Raw genomic sequence first — 22,629 nt, 5'->3', positions numbered from 1 at the left:
ATTTAAGATTGGCCGTTCAGGCGGAGGGAAAGAATTTGGCTCTATTAGAGATTACTTCAGCAAAAAAAAAAAAATGTATACTTTAAAATTGGAAGGATCATAAACCACCTATGGTATTCACTTGGGTGTTTGTGATGGATAAGAATGCATCTACTGAACTGTCGAGACCCGGTTCGCTTTCAGAAGAGATGGAATATTTGGTTGAGTAAGTTCTTGGATGACCCTTATTATTTTATTACGTTTTATTTTTAAATTTTCTCCTGGTTGGCGGAATTGGGGGGGGGGGGGTTGGGTTACAGGTGGGAATATGTATAATGATTTTTGTTGATAGATTGTATTATCTTGACTGAATGGTATGTAATTGAATAAAAAAAAAAAAAAAAAAAGAGAGACACCATAAAATGGGGCCGTTCTTTGGCAACCGGTAAGAAGGAAAAAGGTCTACCCCATAGAAGCGCAGTAAAACCCCTGAAACTGCTTTATACAACTGAGGAGCTTGAGCAATAGAAAGAAAAAAAAAAAAAAAAGGGATGAGAAAGGGTGAATTACCTAGCGCCTCATACTGCATGTTTCTATTCTGCTAGGATGGACCCAACACCGGACCTCTCTGCGTCTTCTTTTAGGAGCAGAAAAACACTGGTGATGCAGTAGGAAGGGGAAAGGGGCTTATAACCCCTCTGCTTCCTGTTCCCATTAGTTCAAGGAGCAATCTCTCCAGTGCTGGTGCGGTCATGGTGGCAAAATATAAAACTATTAACAATACTATTTTTAAAGCATTCTTACCTTGCAGCATTTTTCCACAGCTGCCTAAAACTTTTTCACAATACTGTATATGTCGACTTAAGCTGCTGTTTGGGCACGCTGTAGGGCTCTCAGTAGGGAGGGAGCACCATTTGGCTTTTGGAGCACAGATTTTGCTTGGTGGTAGTTCTGTTTGGGGTTTTGCTGGTATTTCAGTTTATAATATTTAAGCTGTGAGAGCACTTTAGGGTATAATAAGGTGGTATAATAATGTGGTAAATAAATAAACCACAGATGGTGCCCAATCTCATGCGCCTTTTGTAACACTCTGCACATTTCGTGTCACTATATTCTACGAGCCATAATTTTATTTTTTCTTCGTTCGAGCTGTAAGGGCTTATTTTTTGCACGACAAGCTGTGCTTTTCCTTGGTTTCATGTGCCTTTTAGGTCACTTTTTATTTAATTTTTTGGGGAAACAAGATGACCAACAAAAAGCAGTCCTGGTATGGTTTTATTTTACAATAGTCACCGTGCAATATAAAATTACATATTAACCCCTTCCCGACATTTGACGTATCCATACGCCAAAGGCGGGTAGGGAAAGTATGGAACGGGCTCACAGAGTGAAGCCGCTCCATACGATGTCGGTGTCGGCTTTTTGTTACAGCCGATACTTCAGAGTAACGAGCGGCATCGTGCTCAAGCGCGATCCCGCTCGTTTAACTCGTTAAATGCTGCGGTCAATAGTGACCGCAGCATTTAAATCGTTAGAAAGTGGGGGTGACCCCCTCTAACAGCTTATCGCACCCCCCGCAACGCAAACGCGGGGGAGGGGCGATGGTTGCTATGGCTGCCTAATGAAGCACACCAGGTCTGCCATCCTTGTGCACCTATTAATAGTTGCCTGTCAGAATCACGATATACTGCAATACATTAGTATTGAAGTATATGGCGCAAGCGATCTAACGATCGCTGGTTGAAGTCCCCTAGTGGGAGTAATAGAAAAATAAAAATACTTTAACGAAATTTTACATGTACAAAAAAAAACAAAAAACCCTCTTCCCATTTCCCCCCTAGAGCATAGTAAAAAAAAAGAAAACAAACATAATTGGCATCGCCGCGTGGTAAACGCCGTGAAAAAATAAATAAATTGTCAACGTCAGAATCTATTATTTGGTCACCTAATCTCCCACAAAAAAATGAAATTAAAAAAAAAAAGTGATCAAAAACGTCGCATGTACACCAAAATGGTATTAAAAACTACAGCTTATACCGCAAAAAAATTAAAAAATGTTATGGTTCTTGGAATTTGGCGACAAAATATTTTCTTTTTTACACTTAGGCTTTTACTTGTAAAAGTAGTAAAATATAGAAAAAACAATATATTATTTGGTATTGCCGTAGTCGTATTGACCCACATAATAAAGTTAACATGTGGTTTTAATTGCACAGTGAATTCTGTAAAAACGGCGCCCAAAAAACCATGTAGGAATCGCTATTTTTTTCATTTTCTACCCCACAAATAATTTTCCCCGTTTCCTAGTACATTATATGGCAAAATAAATGGCGCTACGAAAAACTACATCTCGCCCCACAAAAATCAAGCCCTCATAGGACTATATCGACGGAAAAATAAAGACGTTATGGCTTTTGGAAGGTGGGGAGGAAAAAACAAAAAATGAAAATCTGAAAAATCGGCTGCGGCGGGAAGGGGTTAACCCCTTCACGCAAAATCACATCACTGTACATGATGAGGGTTAAGGGGAAGTATGGAGCGAGCTCACGGGCTGTGCTTGCTCCATACACAGCGGGTGACAGCTGTTATACGCAGCCGACACCTCCCTGCAATGAGCGGAATCAAAGTTCACTTTGATTCTGCCCGTTTAACACCTTAAATGCCGCGATCAATCGCGACCGCGGCATTTAAAGAGTTAGAATCAGGGGGGGCGGAATCAAAGAACTTTGATTTCGCCCGCTGGAGTGAGGTGTCGGCTGTGTAACACAGCCGTCACCCGCCGGGTATGGAGCGCGCTCCATATTTCCCCTTGCCAACATTATTATTATGTTGTATGGGCTTGTTTTTTACGCGACAAGTAGTACATTTTATTGGCACCATTTTGGGACACACACGACTTTTTGATCACTTAAGAGGAAATGACCAAAAACCAGCAATTCTGGCATTAGGTTTTTGTTCGGAATTCACCGTGAGCCATAATTGATGTTAGCTTTAATCTGCGGGTCGATACTATTACGGTTATACCAAATTTATATCGTTTTCTTCCAGTATTACAGCTTTTGCACAATAAAATCACTTCTTAAAAAAAAATAAAAAATAAATAAAAACACATTTGTTTTCTGTGTTGGCATATTCTAAGACCCATAAATTGTTTCTTTTTGTTTGGACAAAAACGGTCAGACATTTTTTTTTTTTTGCAGGACTGGTTGTCGTTTTATTGGTACTATTTTGGGGTAAACATGCCGATCACTTTTTATTCCATTGTTTCGGAGGAGAGGTAATCTAAAAACAGCGATTGTTATATTTTTTTTACGGCGTTCACCGTGCGGGATCAATTATGCAATAGTTTTATAGCTTGGGTCGTTACGGATGCTGCAACACCAATTATGTATGGTTTCTTTTGTTTTGTTTTTTTCCAATAATAAAACACTTATTATGGGGAAAAAAAGGCAATTTTGCCTTCAACTTGAAACTTCAAATTCAATTTTTTCAAAACATTTTTATCCTATTCGGGGACTTGAAGGCCTGCAACACCGATCACTATTCTAATACACTGCACTACCTCTACGTAGTGGCATGCATTAGAGCTATCAGTCATGCACTGACAGCAAGCCTACGCTTCTGTACAAGGAAAGCACGGAGGAAATGATTAGGCTTCCGGATGCCATACTAACCATCAACACCCCAGCGATCGCGTTGCTGGGATGCCGGTCAGCTAAAAATCGGTCCGATCAAAGTCTAGCTCCGGTCCTGGCCGTTACAGCAGGGTGTCTCCATGCAACTATACTGCGTTTTTCGGGAACTACTTCAGACAACGCAGCATATCTACGGCGAATGTCGAGAAGGGGTCAGATGCATGAAGCCCTGATCACTACTCTAATGTATTAGAGCTGCAGGTTATACATTGACAGGACGCCTACAAGGCCTTCTGGTGCCATCGGCAAGACTGCGGCATCAACATGGTTTGCAGCCGATCGGCACCCCCGCTTGCAATGCAGTGATCTACATTCATTCGAGACATTTACATAATATCTACTCCTCAGATGTTGATCACCAACAACCTTAGAATATAATTCATACACTGTTTCCATATTGAGGCATGTAAGCCAAATAAGATGAATACATTAGGTTTATTACCTGGCAGAGCTCACACCACATGCTGACACCTCCATTAGCCACCTTGTCGATAAGAATAAAGTAAAGATTGTTGGCTGCAAGACGTAAGGTGCATAATTTGGCCAACTTTGTTACTGTGTTTACGACTCCTAAAAAAACAAATAAAAAGATAAATAAAAATCAGCAACATGAACCACAGAAAAAGAAAACCTAAATATAATGCTGCTAAATTTAAAGCGGAGGTTAAACCTAAAGAAGAAAAAACAATCATAAATAATCTATATATATATATATATATATATATAATATATATATACACATATATATACACACACACACACACACACACACACACACACACACACACACCACACACACAGTGAAGGAAATAAGTATTTGATCCCTTGCTGATTTTGTAAGTTTACCCACTGTCAAAGACATGAACAGTCTAGAATTTTTAGGCTAGTTTAATTTTACCAGTGAGCGATAGATTATATTTAAAAAAAAACTGAAAATCACATTGTCAAAATTATATATATTTATTTGCATTTTGCACAGAGAAATAAGTATTTGATCCCTTTGGCAAATAAGACTTAATACTTGGTGGCAAAACCCTTGTTGGCAAGCACAGCAGTCAGACGTTTTTTGTAGTTGATGATGAGGTTTGCACACATGTTAGATGGAATTTTGGCCCACTCCTCTTTGCAGATCATCTGTAAATCATTAAGATTTCGAGGCTGTCACTTGGCAACTCGGATCTTCAGCTCCCTCCATAAGTTTTCGATGGGATTAAGGTCTGGAGACTGGCTAGGCCACTCCATGACCTTAATGTGCTTCTTTTTGAGCCACTCCTTTGTTGCCTTGGCTGTATGTGTTTCGGGTCATTGTCGTGCTGGAAGACCCAGCCACGAGCCATTTTTAATGTCCTGGTGGAGGGAAGGAGGTTGCCACTCAGGATTTGACGGTACATGGCTCCATCCATTCTCCCATTGATGCGGTGAAGTAGTCCTGTGCCCTTAGCAGAGAAACACCCCCAAAACATAATGTTACCACCTTCATGCTGGACAGTGGGGACGGTGTTCTTTGGGTCATAGGCAGCATTTCTCTTCCTCCAAACACGGCGAGTTGAGTTAATGCCAAAGAGCTCAATTTTAGTCTCATCTGACCACAGTACCTTCTCCCAATCACTCTCAGAATCATCCAGATGTTCATTTGCAAACTTCAGACGGGCCTGTACATGTGCCTTCTTGAGCAGGGGGACCTTGCGGGCACTGCAGGATTTTAATTAATTATGGCGTAATGTGTTACCAATGGTTTTCTTGGTGACTGTGGTCCCAGCTGCCTTGAGATCATTAACAAGTTCCCCCCGTGTAGTTTTCGGCTGAGCTCTCACCTTCCTCAGGATCAAGGATACCCCACGAGGTGAGATTTTGCATGGAGCCCCAGATCGATGTCGATTGACAGTCATTTTGTATGTATTACGTTTTCTTACTATTGCACCAATAGTTGTCTCCTTCTCACCCAGCGTCTTATGGTTTTGTAGCCCATTCCAGCCTTGTGCAGGTCTATGATCTTGTCCCCGACATCCTTAGAAAGCTCTTTGGTCTTGCCCATGTTGTAGAGGTTAGGGTATGTTCACACGGCCTATTTACGGACGTAATTCGGGCGTTTTTGCCCCGAATTACGTCTGAAAATAGCGCCTCAATAGCGCTGACAAACATCTGCCCATTGAAAGCAATGGGCAGACGTTTGTCTGTTCACACGAGGCGTATATTTACGCGCCGCTGTCAAATGACGGCACGTAAATTGACGCCCGCGTAGAAGAAGTGACCTGTCACTTCTTTGGCCGTAATTGGAGCCGCTATTCATTGACTCCAATGAATAGCAGCGCTAATTACGGCCGTAATTGACGCGGCGTTCAAGCGCCTGCACATGCCGGTACGGCTGAAATTACGGGGATGTTTTCAGGCTGAAACATCCCCGTAATTTCAGCCGTTACGGACCCCCGCCGTGTGAACATACCCTTAGAGTCAGACTGATTAATTGAGTCTGTGGACAGGAGTCTTTTATACAGGTGACCATGTAAGACAGCTGTCTTTAATGCAGGCACCAAGTTGATTTGGAGTGTGTAACTGGTCTGGAGGAGGCTGAACTCTTAATGGTTGGTAGGGGATCAAATACTTATCTCTGCAAATAAATATATATCATTTTGACTATGATTTTCTGTTTTTTTTTTTAAATATAATCTCTCTCTCACTGGTAAAATTAACCTAGCCTAAAAATTCTAGACTGTGCATGTCTTTGACAGTGGGCAAACGTACAAAATCAGCAAGGGATCAAATACTTATTTCCTTCACTGTAGATATACATACATACATACATACATACATACATACATACACACACACACGTCCTTCGCAATGAATTAGAATATCAAAAAGTTAATTTCAGTAATTCAATTCAAAAAGTGAAACCACGGGTGAATTGCGGCCTTACGCCTCATTAACACGACAGGGTCTGTGTTTCGGCCGATAAAAATCGTCCGTTTTTCCCGGCCGGTTTGCATCCGTTACGATTCCGTTCCGGGAGGTGTTGCCGATTTTGACCCGTTTTGCATCCGTTTTTTTCCCTGTCCATTTTAAAATCGGATGCATTTCATTTAAATTTGTTGCCACACACAGCCCCCTGCAGGCAAATGCCACACAGCCCCCTGCAGGCAAATGCCACACAGCCCCCTGTAGGTTGCACCCATCCCCCCTTCCAGGAGAAGTCACTGACTTCAATGTCCATATATGGACAATTTAGTCACTGACTTCTCCTGTAGCGGAATCCCCGGCCACGGGGGTCGGGGATTTTGCTTCAGAAGTGAGGGACGTCGCTGTGTCCATATATGGACAGTGTAGTAACTCACTTCTCCTGTAGCGGAATCCCCAATCCCCGGCTGGGGATTGGAGATTCAGACTTCTACAGGGAGTGTAAAAAGACCCCCCTCCTCCTCACATGCACTCTGCACTGTGAGGAGGAGGAGGAGAGAGAGAGCGCCAGCGACGGAATACATGTCCATCACTCGGGACACATTCCGGTGATGGCCGTGTATTACCCGGCCCCATAGACTTCTATGGGAGCAGGGCGGCCGTGTAAACGGCTGAAAATAGGGCATGTCCCATTTTTTGACGCCAAGGTTTCCCGGGCCGTCAAAAAAATTGGTCGTGTGAATAGCCCCATTAGGGGTCTATTGCTCCTAATGCAGCCGATTTATGAACGGCTGTCACCTGGCTGGGAAACCCTGTCGTGTGAATAAGGGCTTAGTCATAATCATCAACATTAAAAGAAAAAAAATGCTGGAAAATCGATCACTGTGTAATGAATCTACCGTATTTTTCAGTCCATAAGACGCACCTGACCATAAGACGCACCCAGGTTTTAGACAACAGAAAAAAAATTGTTAAAAAATATTTTCACCACATTCTGAGAGCCAAAACTTTTTCTATATTGCTTTTATCGATTGAGCGGTGTGAGGGCTTATTTGGTTATTAAATTATGAATTATAGGAGACTGGGTGGCATTGCCTACCAGGGGGGCTGAGTGGCATTACCTACCAGGGGGGCTGAGTGGCATTACCTACCAGGGGGGCTGAGTGGCATTACCTACCAGGGGGGGGGGGGGGCTGGGTGGCATTACCTACCAGGGGGGGGGGCTGAGTGGCATTACCTACCAGGGGGGGGGGGGGGCTGAGTGGCATTACCTACCAGGGGGGCTGAATGGCATTACCTACCAGGGGGGGCTGTGGCATTATCTACAGAGGGCTGTGTGTGGCATCAAATTTAAATGAAATTCATCCAATTTTAAAACGGACAGGGAAAAAAACGGATGCAAAACGGGTCAAAATCGGCCGTTAAAAACTGCAACACGGCCCGGAAAGGATGCAAAACGGCCGGGAAAAACAGTCCAAAATGGCCGTTTTTATCGCCCGACAGTCGGACCATGTCGTGTGAATGAGGCCTTAGGCATAATCATCAACTTAAAAGAAAAAAGTGCTGGAAATCGATCACGGTGTAATGAATCTACCGTATTTTTCAGACCATAAGACACACCTGACCATAAGACGCACCCAGGTTTTAGACAATCGGAAAAAAATTATTTGTTAAAAAATATATTTAATTCTGTTTCACCACATTCTGAGAGCCAAAACTTTTTTTTATATTGCTTTTATCGATTGAGCGGTGTGAGGGCTTATTTTGTTATTAAATTATGAATTATATGAAATTATTTTCTTTTTGACAAACTACACTGTTTCCCTAACTCCCATAGTAGTGAATGGCAGTTACGGAAGAAACGTAGCATGCGAGCTACGCTGTTTCCGTAACTACGGTTCAGTTCTATAGGAGTTACGGAAACAGCGTAGCTCAACGAATTACACGGTTTCAGTAACTCCACATGTAATCAAGAGGCCGGGAGAGCACAGAAAGCTAGAACGGGGTTTAGGGGGCCTTGTTCTAGAGATAGGTGCGGGTCCCATAGGTGGGACCTGCATTTATCTGACATTTATGACATATCCTGTTGATATGTCATAAATGTCCTTCATAGAAAAACCCCTATAAATGCCACGGTCGCTATTGACCACGGCATTTAACTAGTTAAAGGGGTTTGCCATAAAACACATGTATCCCCTATCCACAGAATATGGGCTACATGTGAGATCGCTGGGGATCCGAATGCTGGGAACCCCAGCAATAAGAAGTACAGGGGACGAAAGTTACCCAGAGCGCTACATGAGAAGCCTGGACTTCCGGGTTCTATGTCCGGCTTATCGGTTCTGCAGCTCCATAGATATTAATGGAGAGCCGCTCGCACATGCGCAGAAGAATCCCCTTGATCTCTATGAAGCTGTCGGACACAAAACACGGAAGTCACAGCTTCTCCTGCAGCGCTCTTGGTAACTTTCGGTCCTCGTTCTCCTTATCGATCGCACATGTATCCCCTATCCTGTGGATAGAGGATACATGCGTTTTATGGCACAACCCTTTAAACTGCCAGGAACAGCGAAATTGCTGTTCCTGGAAGTTATAGCAGCGTGTCAGAAGCGGACACCTGCAGCGTATGGAGCGGGCTCAGTGCGTGAGCCCGCTCCATACATCACCCCCTCCAGCGCCACGATGTACCGGCACGTCATGGGTCCGGAAGGAGTTAAGTAATGAAGCGGTCATAGCGCCCGGCGATGGGCCCCTTGACTGCGGGCTATAAGTCCGAAAAACACAGCATATAATATAGGAGTTTCACTTTAATTACTCAAATAAATTAACTTTTTGATGATAGTCTAATTCAGTGAGAAGGACGAGTGCCTGTGTGTAGTATTATACGGACTATGGGACGCACTGGACCATAACACACACCCATAAATTGTAGCATTAAGAAAGAAAAAAAAAAAAAAAGGAGGGAGAAGGTTTTGCCTTTAACCCCTTCCTGTCGTAAACAACTTTCAGATTTAAATTTTAGTTTCCTCCCCACCTTCCAAAAGCCATAATTTCTTTATTTTTCCGTTGATATAGGCCTATGAGGGCTTGATTTTTGCGGGACGAGAAGTAGTTATTTGTATCACAATTTATTGTGCCATATATTGTACTAGGAAACATGAGAAAATTATTTGTGGGGTAGAAAATTAAAAACAAAAAAAAAAGGGATTCCGACATTGTTTTTGGCGCTTTGCTTTTACTGAATTCACTGTGCAATTAAAAGAACATGTTAACTTTATTCTGCGGGTCAATACGATTACGGTTATACCAAATATATATTGTTTTTTCTATATTTTACAAGTAAAAAAACTAAAGCATAAAAAATAAAATGTATTGTGTAGCCAAAATCTGAGCCATAACTTTTATATTTCCGTCGATTAAGCAGCATGAGGGCTTATTTTTTGCGGGATAAGCTGTAGTTTTTAATGATACCATTTTGGGGTACACGCAACGTTTTGATTCCTTTTCATTTCATTTTTCGTGGGAGATGAGGGGACCAAAAAAACAGCGATTCTGGTGTTTACAATGGTTTCTTTTAAAGGCGTATACCGTGCGGGTTAAACAAGGTTATATTGTAATAGTTCAGACTTTTACGGATGCGGTGATACCAATTATGTTTTTTTTTTTACTATGCTCTAGGGCAGAGGTCTCAAACTCGGCCGGGTAGGTGGGGCACATATAAAAAAAAATGGGAAGTTGACGGGCCGCATTACTTTCAAATTTGATACAATACAAAATTATTGTTAATCAGTTATTTGAACTACTACAACAATATTACATTACTATAATAATACCGCTAGGTTTAAAATTTGAGATATATCTCCACATGCTTATTTCAACAATCCAGTTTTCCAGTTTAAGTGTCGCTGAATGCAGTCCTGCGGCTCAGTTAGCAGCATTTGGTAGACACACGTCAAGATTGGGCAGCCCTTTTTTAGATAGTGCTGCAGTGCCCTCTGTCATTATGGAGGGCACTGTGGCAGAATCAGCGGAGGGCACTGTGGCAGCATCTGCGGAGGGCACTGTGGCAGCATCTGCGGAGGGCACTGTGGCAGCATCTGCGGAGGGCACTGTGGCAGCATCTGCGGAGGGCACTGTGGCAGCATCTGCGGAGGGCACTGTGGCAGCATCTGCGGAGGGCACTGTGGCAGCATCTGCGGAGGGCACTGTGGCAGCATCTGCGGAGGGCACTGTGGCAGCATCTGCGGAGGGCACTGTGGCAGCATCTGCGGAGGGCACTGTGGCAGCATCTGCGGAGGGCACTGTGGCAGCATCTAGGGGTGTGTTGCATTATCTACAGAGGACACTGTGGCATCTAGGGTTGTGTTGCATTATCTACACAGTGTCCTCTATAGATAATGCAACACACCCCTAGATGCTGCCACAGTGCCCTCCGCAGATGCTGCCACAGTGCCCTCCGCAGATGCTGCCACAGTGATGTCAGGGGCTTGCCCAGAGCTGGAGTCCCGGAGCAGAGCTGCTTCTAGCACCCTGCCTGGGATCCTGACATCACTGTCCAGAGCTGGAGTCCCAGGCAGAGTGCTAGTAGGCTCTTCCTGTAACTCCAGCTGTGCTCCTGACATCACTGGGACTCCTGCTCTGGGGAAGCCCCTGACGTCATTGTCGATTATGGACAGCGATGTCAAAGGCTTCCCGAGAGTCCCAGAGCAGAGCCTATACTAGCGCTCTGCCCGGGACTCCGCTCTGGGGAAGCCCCAGAGATCGTGTGTCCAAACATGGACACCGATGTCAGTGAATTCCCCAGAGTCCCGGAGCAGAGCCAATACTAGCGCTCTGCTCGGGACTCCGCTCTGGGGAAGACCCTGACACACTGTCCATATATGAATAGCGATGTCAGGGAATTCCACGGAGTCCCGGAGCAGAGCCTATACTAGCGCTCTGCACGGTACTCCGGCTCTGGGGAAGCCCCAGACATCGCTGTTCATACGTGGACAGCGATGTCAGGGAATTCCAGAGTCTCGGAGAAGAGCCAATACTAGCAGCTCTGTGTCCCGCAGATGACAGCCCCAGGGGCTGCATGCTTGAGACCCCTGCTCTAGGGGGAACATGTTTTTTTTTTTTACTTAATTTTTTAACTTTTTTTTTTTTTTTTACACAAAAAAAACAAACAACTTTGACAAATTTTTACTTTTATTAGTCCCCCCAAGGGGACTTCAACCAGCGATCGCTTGCACGATTTACTGCAATACTAATGTATTGCAGTATATAGTCTTTGACAGGCTTCTATTAAGCCCTGCCAGAGGCAGCGCTTAATAGGAGCACAAAGATGGTGGACTTGGGGGCCTCCATTAGGCTCCCAGGCAGCCATCGCCACCATGCAATTGCATTGCAGGGGGCGCGATGAGCTGCTAGAGGGCGTCACCCCCCTCTTTCAAACCATTTAAATGCAGCGGTCGCTACAGACCGCGGCATTTAACGAGTTAAACGTCCGGGATCGCGCTCGTTACTGTTAAATGTCGGCTGTAACATACAGACAAACACCTGCATCGTATGGAGCTGGTTCGCTCTGTGAGCCCGTTCCATACTTCCCTACACGGCTATGACGTAGCCATACGTCAAACGTCAGGAAGGGGTTAAGTGTACATTTCCTGGGTAATATTGAGACAATAGGTCACCACAGTGCCCCAATACAACATCAGCCACGGAAATACAAGATATTGGCAACTATAGTGCTCTCACCCACCCCTGAACTCCGAAGTGTGGAGTGGCTGGGGTTAATGGTGTTGAATCAGCTCTTCTTGCGGCTCGGTACATAGGAGGGGGCGTGGCTACAAAGGTCCTTGCCATTCAGTACCTGCACAGACTTAGGCTGGGTTCACACGAGCATGTTACGTCCGTAATGGACGGAACGTATTTCGGCCGTAAGTCCCAGACCGAATACACTGCAGGGAGCCGGGCTCCTAGCATCATAGTTATGTACGATGCTAGGAGTCCCTGCCTCGATGCAGGACATCTGTTCCGTACTGTAATCATGTTTTCAGTATGGGACAGTCGTTCCACTTTTTTTTTTCCGCAGGTTCTTTGTACCTTTTTTCACCCACACAAAAAACCGCTGAGCGCGGATCAGTGACCGCCATCACTGATCGGCATTTGTGCTCAACTTTTGGTCCAGGAATTTATTTATTTTTCCCCATCTAGTTGTGTGCACCCTGCGGCCACAGTCTGCTGATTAGTTATCAGAATCTGTGGTAATTTGTTGACGCAGGGTTTTTTTTAGGTTTCTTTTTCACCCGCACCTTTCCATAGTGTGCGTCCTGCGCTGCGTGCTGATCAGTGACGCACATCACTGATCAGCATATTTTCTGGCATGGGTTTTTTTTTTTCTAATAGACTATAAAATGTCAAATATAATAGTAGTACGGTGTAGCTAGTAGGTAAAGAGTTAGGGTAGCATACGCCAGCGTTAGAAAATTTAATTTAGTTTTAGATCTAGATGGATATATCTAGCTATTTTTTTCTGCAGTTTTAGTAGAAATGTACCTTAGTTCAGGAAGACTACAGTTTTTTTTTTAGTAATAGATAGCGTCAGTTACTGACGGACGTTCAGCTTTTTTTAACAGTAAATCTATTTTTTTTTTTAAATTATTATCTTCTAATTTTTGTTCACTATACACGAGTAATAACACTACACCTCCCGCCTGTGTAAAAATGAAAGTGGATTACACGTGTCAAAACACCATACAACCCCCTGTAATAAGTCAAAATGTCTCAATCGTCCAGAAGGATGTATTCAGACGAGGAAGCATACGCCATTATTGCCTCTGACACAGATTCGGCCAGCAAGGGAGACGAGGAATATGCCCCACCCCTTTTAGTTTCCTCCTCTTCCTCCTCCTCCAGTGATGAGGAACCCCCCCAGAGGCGATCCAGGAGAGCAGCTGAGGCAACCCCAATGATTGATCCCGTGTGGACTCCACTCCCCGAAAATTATGAGCCTAAAATTCCTGATTTTATAGGCAGCTTAGAAATTCAGTTTGAGACTGAAGGCCTCACAAAAATTGACTTTTTCAAGGTCTTTTTCTCTGAGGAGTTTGTTAATTTAATGGTGGCCCAGACTAATCTGTACGCCCAACAATTTTTAACCCAAAACCCCACTTCATCATTTGTTAGGTGGACCCCAGTAGATGCAGCGGAGATGATGACATTTTGGGGCCTTGTGCTGCATATGGGACTAGTGAGGAAGCCAGAGATTAGGCAATACTGGAGTGCGGATATTTTGTACAACACCCCAATTTACCGCATGGCCATGACCCGGTCTCGCTTTGAAGCAATTTTAAGATTCTTGCATTATAATGATAATGCGCAGTGCCCACACCAGGACGACCCCACATTTGGCTGTCTATTTAAAATCAGGCCAGTCATTGATCATTTCTTACCCAAATTTTCACAAGTGTACAGCCCCGATAAACATATTTCCATAGACGAGTCCCTTGTTCATTTTAAGGGGAGGCTTAAAATCCGCCAATACCTGCCCAGTAAGAGGGAAAGGTATGGAGTGAAATTGTACAAACTGTGTGAGAGTACATCTGGGTATACAAAAAGGTTTAGGGTTTACGAAGGGAAGGACTCTATTAATGAACCCCAAGAAAGCCCCCCCCCCTCTCCCGGTCCTGGGAGTTAGTGGGAAAATAGTGTGGGATTTAATACACCCATTGCTGGACAAGGGTTACCACCTTTACGTGGATAACTTCTATACCAGCATCCCACTATTTAGGTACCTTTCTGCCAGAAGTACTGTAGAATGCAGTATTGTGCGTAAAAATCAGAGAGGCCTCCCTAAAACACTGATTAGCAAAAGCCTCAGAAGGGGTGAGAGCAGGGAACTATGCAGCGAGAACATGCTGTTCGTCAAATATAAGGACAAGAGGGATGTCCTTATAGTGTCCCTGAACGATCTACAACCACAGTGACCCAGAAGCCAAATTGCGTCCTGGGCTAAAATAAGTACATGGGCGGGGTTGATCTCTCTGATAAAGTACTAAAGCCTTATAGTGCCCTACGGAAAACAAAGACATGGTACAAAAAGCTGGCCGTGCACATTATACAGGTGGCATTGTATAACGCTTACGTGTTATCCCGATGTGCAGGCCGGACAGGGACATTCCTTAAACTTTCAAGTGGTGGTGATCAAGGCACTTCTATTTGTGAACCAGGTAGGGGAGGGTCCAAGCACATCTGCTGGTAGTGTTATGGAATAAATATATGTATAATGTATCTGGGACCTCAAAGAGTGCAATGCTGAAGAGAAAACATGTATTAGAATATATTCTGGGAAAGGTAATGGAATAGATTTGCAGACATTCTGTAGATAGTAGAAATTGGGGCCCTACAAGGACTTACCAGACACAAAGGAGTCTGTTTGATGTTTGATGTTTGAGTTCTGTGCATACAGCCAAGATAAGATAAGGACCAGACACCAGATTAACAACTAGAGATAAGAACAATGTACATTGTGACATAAATCACAAGGGAAGAAACCACAAGAATGTAAATGATTAATGTGTGTCTGCACGTAGTCATGTGATATTTTTACTATATAAACTCTGTGTCTCTGCAAATAAAGTCAGAAGTATTTTTGCCTTGAGAAACGTCTCAGTGTATCTGTTACTTCTCCGAGCAGCTCGCACCCCCCCCCCCACCTGATTTGAACCTGCATGGAGATCAAGGCGTAACGTGACTCAAATTGCGATCACAGAAATTGGCGCCCGAACAGGGACTTGACCAGAAGGACGGCACCCCACCTAGGGGATCTCCCGGGACTTGAATGGCGACCACCCGGACGAAGGAACGTGCAGACCACTGCTGCAGCAAGGTAAGAAGACTTAATTCTTACAAACTCTGCTCTGCACCTTCCTGTCTGGTAGGTCACCTTCCCGGTAGTACTCCTGAGGGATAGAGGGGCCACATGAGGGTATTTTTAGTGTAAAAATCTGGTCAAGTCTATATGTAATCCTACCCTCAGGATAAAGTGCCTGATCTCCATGACAGTATTTGTATGAATGTTGTAGAAACCCAGTTTTGTGTCACAAATGCATTTTAGAATAAGGAAATTGTTTTTGGGAAAAAAAACTTCCGATAATCCGGCAAATTCCCAGAAACATGTGTACATGCTTCAGGTGACTACGGGGATTATGATAGGCTAAATTTAAGCCCGGAAATCGAAAATTTTGTGCAATCTGATAATCCGGCAAAATACCGAAAATGTGTGTACAGCATTGAGGTACTTGCGGGGATTATCATGCACTGATTTTCAGCTCAAAATTCCAGAATTTTCTGCAATCCGATAATCCGGCATGTCAAATGAACAGCTTGATTTTACGTTTGCCTTATTATTTGGATCAGGAATATTTGTCATATTACTGTTATGGTGTGGAGGATATCTCCTTGAGTGGTGTTTAAAGTGAATAAGAAGAAAGTAAGCTAGTTATAAAAGGAATTTAATTCTCTGGCCAGAGTAGAAGGTTTAAAAGGGTTTTGAGGGGATAAGTAACTGTATAAAATAGGTGAGAAAGGTAGTGTGGGACTTTCCCTAACAGCCAATAGCCATAGTGTTTGTTAGTGAAGATAAAAACTGAGAGAGAAGGGTAAGAGTCCCCTCCATCATAGCAGGGCTATGGGAAACAGTCACGGCAAACGAGAGTTTGAGGTATGGCATATGGGTGAGCAAGCACCTGTTAAAAGGGTGTAAGCTTACTAGGGGATCGTAAATCCAGAAATTCACCTATCAGGAAAACTACCCCCTACATAACTTAGGGTCTGCCTATAGGCGACCACTTATAACTAGACAATGGGGAACTGGTGTCCCTATTAAGTACGGAGACTAGAAACTGTCTAAAACAGATGAGAATGGAATTCGTCTGTCAGCTAGAATCTGTAATAAGAGTAAGTACGGAAGCTAGAAACTGTCTAAAATAGATGAGAATGGAATTCATCTATCAGTAGCTAAAATCTGTAACAGGAGTAAGTACGGAAACTAGAAACTGTATAAAACAGATGAGAATGGAATTCATCTGTCAGTAGCTAGAATCTGTAACAAGAGTATGAGATGAGCACCCCAAAGGACAAACCGCCAAACAGGTAGTAGCAGAAAGAGAAGGTAAAAAGGCAACGCAGGGAACAAATAAATAAATAAATAAATAAAAAAAAATTAATGAAAGCATGTGGTCTAGAATCCCACGGACGGTTAGACGCAGAAAAATGGAATGAATGTTGTGACACAAAACGTGGATGGGTGAAAGATAAAAAGTTACAGGGGAAAGCAGAAGCATGGAGAAAAGTGTCAGAAGAAGTAGTACGAGGAGGTTGTCAGAGGAAATTCATATTTTATAAAGTAAAGTTTAAAGCAAAGGAAGTGATAGAAGTAGTAGCTGTTTTAATGTTGCAAGTGACCTTATAGTATATTCCCATATGATATAATTTAGAATCAACTAGTGTGACAAGAGAAGGGGGAGGTGAAGAACAGCTGCTAGTGAGATAAGAAATGTAATCTTGTTCTTGAAATGAATGGACACAACATTAAATGCTGATATAGATATTTTGTATGACTTTGTGTCATTTTGTAGATTGAATCAGGAAAAGTGATAAATGTAATAATGTATAAGCAGTCCTTCACAGCCAAACCACCAGACACCTCTGTCTTATATTATGAGACCCTTGATCCTGGCATACATTCTGCACAGAGTGCAGAGTTGCTTGCCCTGATCAAGGCATGTAAACTGGCAGAGGGAAAAAGAGGAGGGCGGCTCCAAGCCGCAGATTGGGCAAAAGGTATTCTGGAGAACAAAGGGAAGTTGGAAGGTAGAAAGTTGATAGAAAGTGCTTTAGAGGGATTTGCAGAAGAGGAAGTTAGGAATAAGAAAGGTATTGTATGTATTAGAAAACACGACCAGCCGACGCCCGGTAATGGCGTCCGTACCTCATGTTGAGTGTCCTCATTGTTGGTGGGAAACCCCCTGCGCACTGTTTCCAAGGGGAGAGGCTGCCCCCCCCCTGCCCCTGATGTGGCCACGCCCGGCCCATCCAAATCAGTATGAAATAATCACCTTGTTAATTTTGTCATTTGTAGTGTTTTTTCTATTTACAGAAGTTCCAGTCTAGTTCACTGATGAAACAACACGTCATCATAATATAGAGATGGTGGCCGACAGATTGTACGGTTAAACATTAACGTAGATAATTCTTATACAATGGTGTGATGAATGATTGCAGATACGTATGTTGTTTTGCCGGCATTGAAAGTGTTAAGATTGTGAGAGAAGAAGTTGTGAGAAATGAGTTTGTGACCCCCCTCCCTCCCCTCTAAAGTGTGCTGTGTTTGGGAGGAGGAGGAGGGGGGCTGACTGGGTGCAGTCTGCAGGGCTGATGAGACAAAGGGATCTCAATATGCACTGCTGAGATATATATATATCAGTAATGTCTACAAACCGAAATAAATTTCTTCTCTTTTGCGCAAGCGCTGTTGGTTATAAAAGTTACGATATTTATGTGTTATGATGTGATCAGATTTCATGTGTTTTGATAATTCAGATGTATTAAACTACAGATACTGTGAGACACGGGGGTTTTGAAAATGTATGTGCCCCCACCGTTATACTGTTTATTGGTTTGCAGTAATTAATGTTATCAGAGATAATATTTTCTGTTTTATTGAATAACTAACTACAATTGTTCTATTTTTGATTTCACACATGAGTTATATCATTGTAAAGATCAAATGTTTGTCAGGAAAAAGTCATTTTTGTTTCAGGCTGTTGTACATTACAGGGGGTTAAATTAGTGTTATGTTGAGATGTAGTTTTGAACTCTGCTATATCACTCTCGCAGAGTCCACAAAGGGGGGAAGGGTGAAGGAACTGATCAGGTACAATTTTGGTTTATGTGACCATCCCCCTCCAGCAAAGTTACACAGGAGGCGATGTGACATCACTCACACGAGTTTTTATGGATTTAGATGAGGGAGAAGGCAAAACAAAACTTGTCTGGACATTGTTAATTTGATGAAAAGTTTTTGGGAATGTTTTATTTTTATTTGTTTTTGTATTAATCAAGTATTTGCAGAACCTGATAAAAGTGAGATTCTCAAAGTATTTTGGATTATCAGCTGAATGAGGAGGAGTTGTGTTTGGTAGCGGCTTGTGACACCAATCCATGGAGTACCTCTACACAAGCATATACTTTGTACTGTACTGAACAAAATGGACATGCCACTGAAGTTCTCACACAAAGTCATGGACCACAGCAGCGCCCGGTAGCATATTATTCAGCTAGACTAGACCCTGTGGCCCGAGGTTCCCCATCATGTGTGAGAGCTATCATTGCTGTAAATTCAATGTTAAACAAGGCCTCAGATTTGGTCCTGGCATTTCTAGTCCAAGTTTTGCACCACATGATATTACTGCTATTTTTACTCAAGTACAGCTGAAGCACTTGTCAACAGCAAGATATCTAAGATTAACCTGTGCGCTTCTTCTTCCTGAGCAGGTTACTTTACACCGCTGTACTACATTGAACGCAGCTACCTTACTGCCTTTGGAGCAAGGGGGAGAAGACGTAGGTAAAGTATGGTCACAATTTTTGCCTGAAACTGATGAACATGATTGTATGGCCCTTATGGCCCAGGAAACAGTGGGGTTCGCACATGTAAAAGATACCCCACTCCAAAACCCAGACCTAATACTCTTTGTGGATGGTTCAAGGTATTGTGTAGAAGGATCTTTTCTTACAGGATATGCAGTAACCACCGAAGATGTAGTCCTAGAAGCAGCCTCCTTACCAGCGTCCCGCTCAGCACAAGAAGCGGAGCTTAAGGCCCTGGCAGCAGCATGCCAACATGCAGAAGGAAAGACAGCAAATATATACACTGACTCTCGATATGCTTTTGGGATTGCACACGATTATGGCCCCATATGGAAGGCTAGACAGTTTTTGACCTCTGCAGGTACACCTGTAAAGAATGCAGACTTTGTAAAATACTTGATGGAGACCCTGATGTTACCCACAGAAGTAGCAGTAGTAAAAATTAAAGCTCACACTAAGGTGAGTTCACCAGAGACAAAAGGGGAAATGCCCTGGCAGACGAAGCGGCAAAGCAAGCAGCACAGAAGCTACCCGTGTTAGCAGCCGTATATCAGATAAAAGATCCAGAGGAAACAAGACCAGCTGTAAGCCCGGAACTACTGCAAAAACTTCAAGGACAAGCAACAGAAGAAGAAAAAGACAAGTGGACGGCCCAAGGAGCAACGCTACGAAAAGATGGCCTCTGGCAGTGCCAGAATAAACTGTGCCTGCCTAAGACAATGTTCCCAATGATGGCCCAGATAACACATGGAGAGACACACCAGTCAAAAACGGCAATGATGGACTTGGTAAACAAGGTGTGGTATGCTCCAGGGTTTAGTGTGATGGCCAGCAGTTTTACACAAGGATGCATGATCTGTGCAACACATAATATTGGAAGAACTGTAAAAGTACCACAGAAGCACACACCCAGACCTATATATCCGTTCCAGAGACTGCAGATAGACTATATTCAACTACCCAAAGTTGGTACCTATGAGTATGTGCTTGTTTGTATTGATCTCTTTTCAGGATGGCCAGAAGCTTTTCCAGTAACCAAAGCTACAGCCGTAGCCACAGCAAAGAAACTGATCAACGAGGTGGTGTGCAGATATGGAGTTCCAGAGATGATGGAGAGCGACAGAGGAACTCATTTTACGGGTGAAATCATGAACTATGTGTTGTCAGCTCTAGGCATAAGTCAAGCCCTACATACACCATACCATCCACAAAGTAGTGGGAAGGTTGAGAGACTAAATGGGACTCTCAAATTGAAAATCCAAAAAGTAATGGTAGAAACCGGGAAACCATGGACCGAGTGTCTACCATTAGCCTTGTTCTCAGTAAGATACACGCCCACAAAAAGAACAGGTCTCAGCCCATATGAGATCTTATTTGGGTCGGCTCCCAGATTAGGATGTTATTTTCCATAGATGCTCCAAATGCAGTATGGTAGGTTAACTGACTATGTATAAACGCTGAACAAACAATTGACCAAGGTGCATGCACAAGTTTTTGCTTCCATTCCAGGTCCTGATTCAGTTGAAGGGACGCATAAGCTAGAACCAGCAGATTGGGTCGTTGTCAAAAGACACGTGAGGAAAAGTCTAGACCCAAGATTTGATGGTCCTTTTCAAGTCCTACTCGTTACAAGCACCTCAGTGAAGCTAGAAGGAAAGGCAAGGTGGATTCACGCCAGTCATTGTAAAAAGGTTCTTCAGCCAGAAGAATGAAGATCTTTGCGGTTGTTGCGGCGGTTGTTGCGTGTGCTCTTATACAAAAAGGCAGAACTGCTACTCCTGTACACGTAATCAGTACAGAATCACTGGAACAGTTCAGGACAGTGTGGGCGAATGCCACAGTGGATAGAAAGCAGGGTAACTACACCTGTAAGGCCAATGACCCGTGTTATACTACAAATGTGACTACAACCGAAGGGACTTGGAGAAAAGGACCACATGGAGGGACTGTGTACCTTCACATAGACAAAACAGCCAACATTAGCATACAAGAAGAGACGGCTGTTGTTTTGTTGTTATGAACCAGATTTACAGTATCTATAGAAATATACAACCAGTAAAAATAGAAACAAAATGATAAATAAGATTTATGAAAGATGCAACAAGGAGAGGCTGAACTCTACGATTGTAATAAAAGAAACTGATGGGATGATATTATGTATGAATAATAGCCAAATAAGAAATAGAAGATATTTTGTATTCTTGATAATAATTTTAAGAGATAGTTTTAAGCCACATATAACAGTACAAAGTCTGGAAAGAATCCCACACACTTGTAAGAGCGCTGTAACCCAACAGCAGAAAAAGAATGTACACTTCAATATTTCCTTCCCTGAATCCCCCAGCTGTCATAGACAAAAAAGAGAATGGCATGACCCGCTATTAGGAGGGGTAGGAACGGGATTAGGAGTATTGAATGGGATACAGTTAGAAACAGTTATGAACAAATGAAACTCAGTGGGAGATGACACATCTACTGCATTAAGGAGAGGTGCCTCATGGTTACCTACTACCTTTCACTTACAGCGAAAAGGGTTAGCTATAGATGAACGGTTTCTAAATGTTTTTAATGAAAGTATGCTAACCGAATATACAACATTACAGAATGTATCAACTTTTGTAAATTGGACAGTATGTACGCTTAAAACGATGTGGCAACAAGAACAGATAAATAATTGTAAGAATAAATTGTTTAGTAGTCATGTTAGGCAATGGACAGACATTCTGCCCATAGGAGAGAGAAATGATACGTGGTTATTGTTACAGCCTGAGTATACTGAGTGTACACCTAAATGGTGTGCAGGAAGACTAATAGCATTTAATGTGAAAAATCCTACTCTATTATGCAAATTTATTGTTATGCCAATGGTAATGATTGACCCGGTGACATTATTAGGACAATATTGGATGCCAGAAATAAAAGGAACACACATAGACTCTCAAAATAAGACAAGGAATATAGATTTGTGCCAGTTAACAGAGCAAGGATATGTATGTAATCAACAGTCAGGGATATATGAACCCTGTCTAATGCAGCACCAGGATAATGTATGCGCACTCACTATAATCCCAGAAGCTAACCTACAGGTTTATATTGAAGTAGGTCCACAGCATGTATGTTTAATAACTAACGACAAGCAGACCCTTAGCCAGTTTAATCTCATAGGACCATTTTCAGGATGTCTATACAATGTGACGCATTTGACTTGGGGGAACCAAACTATAGTGTTCCTGCCTACTTTAGAAGAAATAATGTCCACTGTATGGGTACCTGAACCTTTGCCCTATGGAAATTTTAGTTTGCCACTGGAAGAGTTAAAACAAGTGTTACAAAAGTCTAAAGACGTAAAGAAATTGATAGCAGCCCATAATGTAACTCTAAGTAAAGTGAAAGTATTGGCTACAATAGCAGCTAGGGAAGTAAT

At 43.0% G+C, this 22,629-nt stretch overlaps 1 protein-coding gene across 9 annotated transcripts in view; it reads right to left on the bottom strand.

The window, feature by feature from the left end:
* HUS1 (HUS1 checkpoint clamp component) overlaps positions 1-22,629 on the bottom strand; it is a 353,679-nt gene that overhangs the window by 266,155 nt on the left and 64,895 nt on the right. For all 9 annotated transcript variants that reach the window (XM_075827017.1, XM_075827021.1, XM_075827015.1 and 6 more), the window contains exon 2: positions 4,117-4,244. In XM_075827017.1, the coding sequence (XP_075683132.1) occupies positions 4,117-4,244 (128 nt within the window). The remainder of the gene's footprint in view (positions 1-4,116; positions 4,245-22,629) is intronic.

This window comes from Rhinoderma darwinii, chromosome 5, assembly GCF_050947455.1.
Source record: "Rhinoderma darwinii isolate aRhiDar2 chromosome 5, aRhiDar2.hap1, whole genome shotgun sequence".
NCBI classification, from domain to species: Eukaryota; Metazoa; Chordata; class Amphibia; order Anura; family Rhinodermatidae; genus Rhinoderma; species Rhinoderma darwinii.
The sequence above is the reverse complement of the archived record's forward strand: the minus strand, read 5'-3'. Positions and strand labels throughout refer to the sequence as shown.